Consider the following 13,462-nt stretch of genomic DNA (forward strand, 5'->3'; position numbering starts at 1 on the left):
TCTGGTTTTTAATGACCTGCTGTGGCCTATAGTTTAGAAATGGATTGTTTTGATTGCCTGGTGGAGGAGGGAAAGGGTTGCTCCAAATCGTCACACTTCAGAAACAGACGATTTAACCAATTGTTAAACATGCCTCCTTTTTTTTCCCCTCCTGCAATTATTTTAAGACTGCTTTCCAAATATTATAAATAGCTTTTCTGAAACTGTTACTTTTTGAAAAAAGTTACGACACTAACATCAATGGCTGGATATCTGTTTTATTTTTAGTTTTGGCTAACTGTTTCATCAATTGTAAGACTTTTCTATATAAAAAAATGAACAAAGTGTTCAAAAACAAGGAACACCAGCATCAGGAAACCCTCCTCTTGCTCCTCCTCCTCCTCCTACCCCTCTGTCCTCCCCTCATATCTTTAGGTTTTCAGGCCTGTTTGTCTTGCTAAACACCTTCTGGGTGTTTGGAGAACATGCAGAAGCAGGAACACCTCCATTGTTTGACTGATCTGAAAAGCAAATGAAGCAATGAGGCTGTAATTTAAAGCAGAAGAAAGTGGCTGTTGTCTGATGTAAGTACAATTCACTTGCTTTCTCTTAGTTTTTGTACTCCTTTTTGTGATGCACTGGCCCTTCTGTTTATTTTCACAGACTCTCTTTACTCTTTTTGTGTTGATTTGTTCTTTACAGTTTGTTAAAAGTACAAAAAAGGGCATATTTTCCTAAATAAATGTTTTAATATTCCACGTTTGAAGGTCTCTTGCAATAAAAAGCAGAAGGTATTTTCTGTTTGTTTTTAAAAATGCAATTATAGGCTATCTGTAAACGGCAACATGTAACAAAAAAAACAAAAAAAAAAAACACAAATACTGTACTTTTACACTGAGTTTACAGTAACTGGTGGCATTTTGAGATAAAATACAGCAAAAGGTGATAAACGTATGGCACGGTGCCAGTTTACCTCATGGACAGAGAAAGCTGTCACATTCATGCACACATGCAGTCAGTCAACACACAATAACCTCAAGGCCCATCTCTTCACAGAGATAAGCTTTCTGGAAATAAATGACGATGCAGAAAAAAGTACACAGAAACCTTTGGACAGAAATGAACATTTCAACATGACAGGAATAATTGATTCTGTTTTCCTTTCTTGTTTATTTTAACATATTAAATATATTTTAGTTAGTATGTCATCTAACATATTTTAGTCATTTGTTTAACTTTTCACCTCTTGGTTTGAAATAAACCCAGGGCTTTAGAAAATACCTTATGGTATAACACTAAATGTTGGTTTTATTTATTCATTACCTTTTGAAAACGAAAATGAAGTATCTAGATTTGATAAAAATATTGAATCAATTCTTCTTTGTTGGGCTGAAGTCACAGAGGGAAAACAAAAAGTTGTAGAAGGTAAAGACTGGTGATAGAGATGGATTATTCCAACTTTATACCTTATTTAGTTTTACTTTAGAAAAAAAAGATTCTTTGGATAATTCTGAGTTAGGAGTGAATAAGATAAGTTTTGTTCTCTTAAAGGGGCAGGCTTAGCATTTTTTTCTACTTGTTTCAAGAATTTAAGGGAATGAAAAACAATAGTGATGCCTTGAGGCAGAAGTTTAAGCTATTTAGAATGGAAATGAGTGTGTGTGTCTGAAGGAGGCGTGGGTGGTTGTACCCCTCCCTCAACTCATTCTCCGATGCTTGTTATGTGTTTGTGATAGTCACACCCATTTAAGTGCTGAGTTTTTTTTTTCACATTTTCCCACATTACAACATCCATGTAACTGGGACTTTATCTGATAGAACAAAAAAGCACAGAACTGTAAATATGCATATACATCAAGTTCTCTAATATGATAGCTCTAGACATCATTATGTAGAACCATTTCTACAGAAATCATTTAATGGGTAATTTATGTTTGCATAATTTCTTGTCAGTATAAAGGCCTCAGAGGTATTTGCAAACCTATAGTTTTGTTAAGATCAAGTAACAAAGCACAAAAAACAAATAGGAAAATGACGCAATATCATGTTTTTGAATTACTTGTTTTGTATTTTGATTATGTTGTCATCTCCATTGTCATCTTTTATGTCATCTCCAGTCTTCCACACATGATTCTCTGTGTTTAACTCTTGGTCCCAACTTTTGCTTCTTCCTGTATTGGTTTTTATTTAGATGTTAGTTTCTAGCTTTTGATTTTGTACATTTTTGGACGCCTTTTTAAAACCTCCCTTTGTTCTTAGGTCTCTAACCACATCAGTTATAATCCAGTTAGTTTCTTTGCGTCCTTGTCAGATCATTCCCTTGTTTTCCTGTCCTGCTGTTACTGGGGTATGTTCACCCTGTTTGTTGTCATTGCCAATGTTCTCCTGTTATTCCCAATGCCTTCGGTTTGATTTTACAGCTTCTTAGTCTAAACTAATATTACTTATAATATGAGGCTCCTGTTTGTGCCTGGTTCCCACTCCTTATGCCTGGCAACATGCCTATAGAGTCTTCATGCAATCAGGTTAAGTTTGAGTTATTTTGCAAAGCAGAGTGGGCACAAAATTTTCAGTTTCACTAGGGGTCTAAAGACACAAATTGTAAAAGGATAAGCCTTATTTATATCGTTCTATTTTGTATTGGTGACTATGTTAGATAAAATATGTTTTCCTGTGGTTTGTCTCCAAACTTTTTCTTTTATTTTAGTGCACCAAGAACTCAAAATGGTTGGAGAAGCACTAAAAAAGGGAGGAAGGACATGAAGAGCAAACAGCTTCGATTCTTACACCACAAATCCAGCCAGAAAAGAGGTGCTTCACCCAAACAGACAGAAGGACATCAGCTGTGAATCTCTGGAGTGATGGCAGTTATCAGGGGGGAGAGGCTTGAAGAAGGGAAGAAGGCCGCTGGGGTCAAAACCCCACCAGAGGGCGGCTGGGGCTGGATGGTCGTCATTGGCTGTTTCCTTGCCACCATCTGCATTCGGGCAGTGACCAGGTAAGGCATGTTTGTAATAAATACTGCATCCTGCATCCTTACAGTTTGCAAAATAACTTGGATCTCTTAACATCCAGTTAACAAATAGTAAAAAGTCCAGTATATATATATTTTAAGATGCCTCTGCACATTTTAACTTCACCTCATTATTTGCATGTTTTATGTGCAAATTAAAACACTGTATGTAGATATTTACTAAAATATATAATAATAGGCCTATCATGCTGGGAATTCAGGTTTAAATGAGTTCATGATAAGGGCAAGATTTTGATATGAAAGCCCTATTTGTAATAAAGAAAAGAAAATACAATCACTATCAAAAAAATAGGTAAGGAATGATTAGGAAGAGTTACCATAAAAAGCCTGATAATAAAAAGACTTCAAAGAAGAAGAAAATCCAGAGGCGTTTAATGACACTTTGCTGTCTGAGTGGGTTAACCTTTTTGATTTTTTACTTGTTTGATTTACCACCCAATCCTGTGGATTTTTAAAATCTTAATATATTTTCTCATCACACCAGCTCATACGGAAACATTATTGCACTGATAACACCACAAAGCATACTAAAAATATTGCCTTATACAGAAACACTTGTTTAATGGAAATCAGACCAGAAATAAAAAATCAGGTGATGAAACAGACTGAAGATGTTTTATCATTATCTACCTTTTATCTCTTCTTTCTTTCATCTTTTCTCCTTTTTTTCTGTTTTTCCTTTCCTGTTCTTCTTACATTGGAGTGTCCATATAATCTGTAAGACTCCCTCCATAATTATAATAAAACAATTTATATGTATAAAACAAGCAAAACACTATGGTAATAGCCCTACTGGTCCACTTGTGAAAGCAAAATCTGTTGAGCTCTCTTTGGCATCAAGACAATTATTTTTATTGCCACATTGCCAGACTGTGAAAAAAAAAGGAAATCAGACCAAAAATGAAACAAAGACTGTCAGGCACTTTATTGAACATAATAATCTCAGAAATAAATATTACACATATTCAAAATGTTTAGATTTTTTTACCCACAGCACTTTTAAATGTATATTGAAATGGATATTAATTCACTTTAATACCAACAACCAACACAAAATGTTTAATGTCCTAAAAATCATGAATTGCATTTTCATTGGGCTAATATGTAAAACAGTAACAGATGATCAGATTCTGTGCCTCACCTTTACTTATGTAATCCCCTACTTCTGAAGGTTTTTGTCAAACTTCGGCAGCAGATTTCCCTCTTAAACACAACACACCTGTTGTTATCCGCTCTCCTTATTTTTCAGCACATTCTGCACTATATTATCACAGTTAGGTGCAAGGACTGGACAGAATATACTGCAACCCTGCCAAAGTCCATAGAAAAAGTTTTATAGACAGTCAGAAATCCCAGAGAGCTATCATTTGAGATTAAGATTAAGATTTTGTAAATTCATGAACCTCATATCCCTCTAAATACATTGTAATAAAATAAAGGACAGTTAGTAAACAAAAGAATGCCCTCTGTATTTTCAGTGATTAATAACTGGCATAATAATTAATGAGGAGATCACCTTACTGCCGGAGAGCCATTCAACAAATGCTTTGTATGCCCTTTGTAATGACACCATTATATAACTGAGACAGATACCAATGTGAACGAGTTCAGTGGGTGCAGAACTCAGAGATTACAGGATAAGAGTCGGACCAAAGAGTTCTCTAAAGCGTAAATTATTTTCACAACCAATATAAAAGATTTTGGCCGATGATACTGAGGCAAAGCAAGTTTATCAGCTTTGATATTTATTTTGCATTTCAGAGGTAAGACAATTCGAAAAGCTGTACAATAGAATAAACCATAAAGAAAAGTACATTGCAGGGGAAACCTATGAGGGACAAAAAAATTAGACAACTAAAAAGATGAAAATATGAATGATGATAAATAAATATAAAAATACATACAAATGAATTTTTTTTATTTTGGTCATGAAAAAAAGCTAATTTGTTTTTTTTCTTGTATTTCTATTTAAACATTTTTTTAATTAATTTATTTATTTGCACCATCATTTATTTATTTTACCACATTTGTTTCTTTATTTGTATAATTATTTACAATATTTGCCTCTGTTAATGAGGTGCGTGGTTCTAACATTTGTCTTCAGCATGATTGGTTAACTGAGAGAGTCACATAGCAACCATTCATAGACGGATGCAGGGGAGATGGATGAAGCAGGAAAAGGATGTCTAAATATCAACACTTCAGTGAAAACCTGGAACTTTACCTCCTCCTCCTCCGCTCACATGACAGTCTGATCTGCTCACATCTCAGCTGCTGCTGCTGACAGTTCTGCCAACTCTGCTAAACTTGCTGCCCTGAATATATCCATATTTTTCTGCTCATTTTGCTTGATCCACTCAGAGATGATCAGCTTCTCTTCAGGTCTGAGTCCATCACTAGAACCAGATTTTTGAGCCTGATTTGTGGATCTAGGTGTCATAACTGTAGCACTCTGCTGAAGACAATTTTGGCATATCTATGCATTGCTTTCTTCCATGGACTTACCCAGCATTTGAATGAGTTCATGGTCACCCACCTCATCTTTGATCAACAGTGTCTAATGCTGCACTAATGGCCAATAATACCAGCAGTGTGGTTATTGCACAGATTGCATTTAAACTGATGTCATTGAACACCTTAACAAGGCAGTATCTGAGGTGTGGTGGGAGTGGTGGCCTAGAGGTTAGGGCATTCCGCTTGAAATCCAGAGGTTCTGATTTCAAGCCCCACTCCCACAAACTGCCACTCTGGGTCACTGAGTAAGACCCTTAACCCCAGACTGCTCCCCAGCCAACGCACAATGGCAGCTCACTGCTCCCAAAGGGTATGGGTCAAAGGCAGAGGTGACTTTCTCCAGTGTGAGATCAATAAAGTCAATCCATCAATCAATCATGGAAGTCTGACTGGAAGACATAAAAGCACTTATTGTTAGGAAGGAATATAGCTGTTGAAATTTGCCTTTTTCAACAGTAAAAAACCAAACATAGACCACATAAATAATGGTAGAATTGGTTGGAATGTAAACTCTTCTATTGTGTTCTGTTCAAACAGATGTATTTCCATGTTCTTTGTGGAGTTCCAGATGTACTTTGAAAAGGATTATTCCACCACTGCTTGGATTCACAGTATTATTGACTGCACCACCATGCTGTGTGGTAAGACATGTATCTCTTCCAGAATATTTAGGCACATGGAAACTTTGTACGTGTAGTGCCATGAAAAAATGTTCACACCAGGGTAATTTTGTCACATTTTGTTTCATTGTTTTAGTGTATCGTAATAAATCATCTTAAAATATATAGAGGTTTGAGGTTAGAATCAAACAGATGTCTCTCTAAAAGGATCCATACTTTGTTTTTTTGCAAATCACTTTAGGCTTATATGTGAAGAATATCAAAAGCAATTGAAAATCCCAGTAACCCACTCATACTTTATTTTTCCAGCTCCTCTTGGTGGTTTTCTTGGAAATCGGTTGTCCTGCAGAGCAACAGTTTTTCTGGGAGGCCTTCTGTCAACTGCTGGCCTGATCCTCAGCTCCTTTGCCTCCAGTCTAGAATTTTTATATGCTTCTCTGGGAGTACTAACAGGTATGCATGAACAATTATTTATCACACTGAAGCACATTCATTAAAACCTATTAGTTCTCATTAAAGGCATATTCTTCGCAAAGTTTCTAGAATAAAAACTTATATTGAAAATGTCCAAAGTAGGTGTAATATCAGCAAGCAGTAGCCATAAAATTATTTTTGTGTGCTTTCATAAATATGAAGCTCACATTCTGATGACCAAACTGCACATATTTATGCATGGAGTGTATGCATAGAAAATAGCACCCAAAAAGCCATTTTCCTAACCTGAAAATTATACAATTATGTGTTTTGAGTATATTTTGAGGAGAAGAAGAGGTTGTACTCTGAGCCTCTTCCGAATGACCAAGCTCTTCACCCTTTCTCTAAGGGAGAGCCCAGCCACCCTGTGCAGAAAACTCATTCCGTCCATTTGTATCCCTGATCTTGTTCTATTGTCATGATCCCGATTTAATGACCACATTTCAGGGTGGGAACCTAGACCGACTGGTAAATCGAGAGCTATGCATTATCTCTAAGCTCTCTGTTCACCTCAACAGACTGGTGCAGTGTCCTCATTATTGCAGCAGTAGCACTGGTTTGTCCATCAATCTCCCACTCCATTCTCCCCTCATTCATGAACAGGTCTGTTTTCCCTTACAGAAGCTCCACAGGGTTTGCCAGAATCACTTTGAGGCCTACAAATAGTCTTTCTCTATGTCCTCTCCAAACTTGTGCCTCTGCGACCAACAGGGCAGTGGCACTTCAGGCCTCACAATACCATCTTGCTGCTTTAGGAGTTAAAAAAGACAGCAAGGCTTGATAAGACTGCATCTTCAGAGTGAAAACATCCCTCACTGCCTGTGTTCACCACCGGGTTTGGGGATTGCCGCCACGTCATGCACCGCAGACCTTACAGCCACAGCTACAGGTGGCTGCATTGACAATGGAGGAAGAGAACAAGGCCTTCTTACAGACTAAAACAACTGGAAATGAAATATTGCTTGACTCCTAAAATATATTCATGATGAAGTTTTCAGTGACATATTATTCTTATTCTAGATAAACAAAAGTCGAATTGACTGCGTTTAAATGTACGCATTTATGGTTTATAGGAAGTGCATAATGGTTGGGAGGCCCTAAGCCTATAATAATAGTTAAGTAATTATGCTTGTGATACTCCAAACACTTTTAGAGGAGTAGTAGATTAATGGCTGGAGCAAGGGTTTGCCTTTTTTGGAATGCAACAAGTACCTGGTTCAAACCACACTGTTTCAGCCACTCTGGATCCCTGAGGAACACCTTTATAATCAGATTACTTTGAGAATTATGTAAACTGCTAACAGCTACCAAAGAATTGTTTAATGCAGGAGACATTTTTTCCAGTTTTTGTAATGTACTTTTGCAATGACCCTTAAAGCTGATTATTCTTATTTTTTAAATTCCACAGGTCTTGGCTTTGCTCTTAGCTACACACCAGCTATAGCCATGGTTGGAAGGTACTTTAATGAGAGGAAGGCTCTAGCTTATGGCATCGCTCTTTCTGGTACTAATTTTACTTGCCTTCTTGATATGTTTTTCAGTTTGTTTTATTTGTATAAGCTCCTATTTGTTCAAAAGCTATTGAATTAGTTTTTTTCCCCTTTTTATATCTCTCTGGTATACATTTAAATAATCCAACCATCCCATCAAATCCAATTTCAACTTATTTTCAGGGAGTGGCATTGGTACCTTTCTTCTGGCTCCTGCAGTTCAGCTTCTTATCGAGCATTACTCTTGGAGAGGAGCTCTGCTTATCCTGGGAGGATTTGTTTCCAACCTGTGCATCTGTGCTGCCTTGATGAGGCCATTGGAAAACAACCAAGCTGGAAGGTCAGTTTTTTGGAACATTACATATTTCCCATGTGAATTATTCCTCAATTGAAAATTCAAGTAAAGGCATGGAAGTTTGTGTCTTCTGTCACAAACTACTGCACTAGATATAACTCTAAAAAAAATCACAGCTCTGATTTGTGAGGTTTTTTTTTCTTACTGTAACACACCCCAGACGGCAACCTCAATACTTTTCTTGCTAGAACTTTGTGTCCTTATTTTGTGCTTCCTGCTATTGTTCAGTTTAATTTACTCTGAATGAACTCCTAAACTTCAAGCAGCTTTTTCTTGCCAGTTCTTGCTAGACAGCAGAACAGAGATTCTAGTTGGAAGCACAATGGCTCTTTTTAGGATTTACAACAGATGTACACAAGGGAAACATGCAGGTATCCTCAAGATGCGCAAACTTGGGTTACGATGTCACTTATCTGCAATGTACTGTATATGGTATAAGCTTTGTTAATTGGCAAGGAATCTTTCCTTGTTTGGACTAAAATAAGCTATTTGCCATATTAGCAGATGTGGAGGAAAAACAACCACACAAACTTTATTTATAACTATTCTTTCAGCAGAATAAATCTCTCTTATAAACTTCTAAAATACAGATAGTTTGATAAGTCCTGCACAATGGACACTAACACTCTTGACCACTCCTATAGAATCTTAAAGAATCCCTATTAGCCATTTTTTGTGCAGCTTCAGGACTTCCTGAACAATGTCTTCTTCATCTGTTGCCAGCATGCAGAAACTAAAAAAAATAAGTCTTGGTTCGTGACTTTAAGAAAGCAAGTTAATGAGGCTGCTTTATATGTAAAGATTGTAAAAATTCAAGGAAACTGCAGCCACTGAGCTGATTATACATTCGTTTTTGCGAGGCACAAGCATTCAGACCAAGACATTTTGCACACACAACAATAAAAAAAATGTCTAACCCTACATCTGATAGATGCATCTTTAAACTGCATGGCAGTGGCTCTCATGGCTGTAGTGGGGGACCCCTGCTGTAGAACATACTGGATTGCACATCCCCCACCATTAGATTTTTGTAGCTTGATAAATGGCCATTCACACCTCCTGCCTGGACAACTACACCTCACACCTAAACACAAAGAAAAATGCTACCCCCAACAGTAACTTTCCATCTGTGACCGAATCAACTCCTCCCAAACTTTTATCAGCATCAGCCAACCCCCCCAATACTCTGACCCCCTACCTGTACTAAGGATCTGGGCCTCTTCCCGACTGAAAACACCAGGTTAGCACATATTTTCCAAACAAGGCTTGACCTGCCAACATTCAGCATTGGGCTCTCTTCCCCTTGCCTATAAAAGCTGGGTCTAACCCCTAGCTGGCAAGCTGTGTGGCNTTATAAACTTCTAAAATACAGATAGTTTGATAAGTCCTGCACAATGGACACTAACACTCTTGACCACTCCTATAGAATCTTAAAGAATCCCTATTAGCCATTTTTTGTGCAGCTTCAGGACTTCCTGAACAATGTCTTCTTCATCTGTTGCCAGCATGCAGAAACTAAAAAAAATAAGTCTTGGTTCGTGACTTTAAGAAAGCAAGTTAATGAGGCTGCTTTATATGTAAAGATTGTAAAAATTCAAGGAAACTGCAGCCACTGAGCTGATTATACATTCGTTTTTGCGAGGCACAAGCATTCAGACCAAGACATTTTGCACACACAACAATAAAAAAAATGTCTAACCCTACATCTGATAGATGCATCTTTAAACTGCATGGCAGTGGCTCTCATGGCTGTAGTGGGGGACCCCTGCTGTAGAACATACTGGATTGCACATCCCCCACCATTAGATTTTTGTAGCTTGATAAATGGCCATTCACACCTCCTGCCTGGACAACTACACCTCACACCTAAACACAAAGAAAAATGCTACCCCCAACAGTAACTTTCCATCTGTGACCGAATCAACTCCTCCCAAACTTTTATCAGCATCAGCCAACCCCCCCAATACTCTGACCCCCTACCTGTACTAAGGATCTGGGCCTCTTCCCGACTGAAAACACCAGGTTAGCACATATTTTCCAAACAAGGCTTGACCTGCCAACATTCAGCATTGGGCTCTCTTCCCCTTGCCTATAAAAGCTGGGTCTAACCCCTAGCTGGCAAGCTGTGTGGCATTCGGAAGTATTACATTAGAAAAGATGAAAACAGCAAAAATTCGATTTAACTTACTAAATATCACCATAATGTTATTTATGCTTTCTTGTGATGATTCTCTTGACTTCTTTTAAAAAGAGTACACTCCAAAGACTGACACCAAAACTTATACGTTTTTTGTTGTGAACATTTATCTTGAAGGACTGATCAGCTGTTACCACTGTCAGGGTCTTGGATACAAGTTCTGTTAAGTACCATCGCTAATACTAGACTACTTGATATATTTAATATAACTTGCCCGATTGCAACTCAGTCCTTAAATCCACGGACCGTCACTAATCTGTGGTTTATTACAGCCACATGTAACCTAAACATGTAGCAACATCATGCTTTGCATCACCAGGTTAATTAATAATAATAATAATAATACATTTTATTTGTATTGCACTTTACATTTAAAAAAAAATCTCAAAGTGCTATTTGTCTCCAATAGATGGAATACATCTAATATTTGATATTTTCAATATTTTCAAAGTTTGCTCTAAATTGTAAAATAGTTGAATGGAGACAGTCTAAAAGAATGTATTAACAACGGTTGTGTTTCCTGTTGGTCCTTTAGAAGACCTTCTCAGGAGCTGCTTCACCGCTAATACTTACTCTGTCCTGTTCTTGCCACAGCAGGGTACGACCAGACAGCAGGAAATAGTCTGGTCTACAAAATGTTTTACTGCTAATGTCACCTTCTCTTCATGAAATATTTATAAAGGCTTAATGTTGGGAAACAGGCAACGAACCCATATACAGTAGCAGACCCAATCCATCCTGGACAAAGTAATTTCACAGAGAACATTAATTGCAGCACCAAATAACAAGAGTTCTACAGTATTCAATTCTTTTTTATATGTTATGAGACCTCACTTGGCTGGATAACTGAAGTGACACATCCTCCAGCTCACTGTAAGCATCATTGATACTGACAAAAAAAGAGCTAACACCCAAATGGTTATGCTTCAAATTCCACATGCACAAACTGCATAAGTGTATGGGGAGGAAACTCTGTTGATGGAAGGGAATTTTCCCAACAACTCTGCATATTGCATCAGGGAAAGGTCGTAAACTTGGTGGTCTAAGAATAACAGCAACTTCAAAGTGAAATAAATTTGATTTGTGTTATAACATGAAGATAGCTTTTCTAAATCTTAAAACCAGCATTGAATCTATTGGAGATTTGGCTACATCCCCTTATATAAATTAATAGAAACATGGTTTCCATTAATTAGAAACCATGTTTTGAAACACATGGCAATTTATTTAGTATACTCTCCACCTAAGGTTTTAGAAAAAAAACCTGCATCTAATTACAGAAAATGAAAGGGGTTCTACATTAATTCACTATGTCAGGAGTATTCCTAAAAAAAAAAACAAAAAACAAAAAAAACAGATGACTTTAATACTTGAGTTTGAATCAATCTCTATTTCTTGTATTGATATGTTCTTGTACTTAACTGCAGAGGTTAGATCGTTCACCTAATTATTATTACATTTTTGGTCAATAGATGGAGCTAGCTGCTAACAAAAGGAGGTTTATAGTGTATTACAATTTTAAAATTGAAGGAGTGGTCTTCAGCTGTTCACAGGATCCTTCATACAAAATTCCATCCCTAATAATATAAAAAGTACTGGTTTAAAATCTCTCATGGGAAACAAAAAAAAAAACAAAAAACATCAATTAAAAAATAATGTTTAAAAAAAAAAGTCCTATGCACAGAACTGATTCTGAAATCACTTGTGATACAGCTATACACTTTTTTGTATATACGCAGCACTTTTCATACACGATTTAGCTCTAAAATGACTGTGTAGGATGCTAAATTATGTGTCTGGAAAACCTTTTCTGATTTCTTTTATTTTAGATCATGTTTTGGATCATTATTCTTTTGAAAACCCACTTATTGCAGAGTAGAGGCAATGCTATGTCCATTTATACTTCCTATACACCCACAATATCACAGGTCTTCCACCAAAGGTGTATGATTGTGGCCAAAGTCCCAGTGGTTTTTAGCAAAATCCACATGTTTATATTATTATATGTGTTTTTTAATAGCTGAAGAGAGGGGGTTATTTTTCTAATACCTCTGTCAGATGTAGGTAGGAACATGGGGTCTAAAGCTTGTTGGTCCAAGATGCTAAGGCTGGCTGGATTTACCATAACTGACCTTCTCTCTGCAAAGATATACTTGGACCCTTTACCCAGTCCTGTGACCAATAGCTAAAAGGAATCTTCTTATATCTATCATTATATCTATCATAGTTATCCTTCAAGAAACCTGCAGCACACATATCATACAGTTTAAATTCCCAAAGACTATGATTTAACTTAACAAAAAACTTAACCAAAATTATGAAGTACAAAACTGCTTTAGTTTTAGTTCTCATGGGATTGTCAGATAATTGCAAATTTGTACAAAAACAGAACAGAAGATATTTCTCAGTGCTTTATGTTTTACCTCACCCTATGAATGAGCACAATGTAAAACTGTCTAAATCTCATATAGATATGAAAAAAAAAAAAACATTTATTCTAGCTTTTAACACATATGTACTAGCTAGATGAATGATTTTGGGGACATCAGGCATTTATTTCTAACATAATATGATATTCAAACATTTGAAATGCAGTATTTTACAATGCAAACACAAGTACAAATACCTATTGAACATTTTAGACTTTTTCTTCTCTTTATTTAAAGCTAATTTATAGCTTAATGTGCCTGGCAAAATATTTTTCAATTAGCTTAATCTTTCCTAGGCTTAAAAGTTCCACCTATCATTGGAAAATGAAGTGTTTTCACAATTGTAAACCTACCAAAGTGTGACTGTAAG

At 36.6% G+C, this 13,462-nt stretch overlaps 1 protein-coding gene across 1 annotated transcript in view; it reads left to right on the forward strand.

The window, feature by feature from the left end:
- Window positions 1–441: 441 nt before the first annotated feature.
- Window positions 442–13,462, forward strand: part of LOC107089897 (monocarboxylate transporter 12-B-like) — a 17,228-nt gene continuing 4,207 nt past the window's right edge. The window contains exons 1-6 of the mRNA XM_015382929.1: window positions 442–563; window positions 2,687–2,977; window positions 6,065–6,168; window positions 6,457–6,600; window positions 8,030–8,125; window positions 8,295–8,451. Coding sequence (XP_015238415.1) covers window positions 2,841–2,977; window positions 6,065–6,168; window positions 6,457–6,600; window positions 8,030–8,125; window positions 8,295–8,451 — 638 coding nt within the window. The 5' untranslated portion in view covers window positions 442–563; window positions 2,687–2,840. The remainder of the gene's footprint in view (window positions 564–2,686; window positions 2,978–6,064; window positions 6,169–6,456; window positions 6,601–8,029; window positions 8,126–8,294; window positions 8,452–13,462) is intronic.

This window comes from Cyprinodon variegatus, unplaced genomic scaffold (genome assembly GCF_000732505.1).
Source record: "Cyprinodon variegatus isolate N-32 unplaced genomic scaffold, C_variegatus-1.0 Scaffold270, whole genome shotgun sequence".
Lineage (NCBI taxonomy): Eukaryota > Metazoa > Chordata > Actinopteri > Cyprinodontiformes > Cyprinodontidae > Cyprinodon > Cyprinodon variegatus.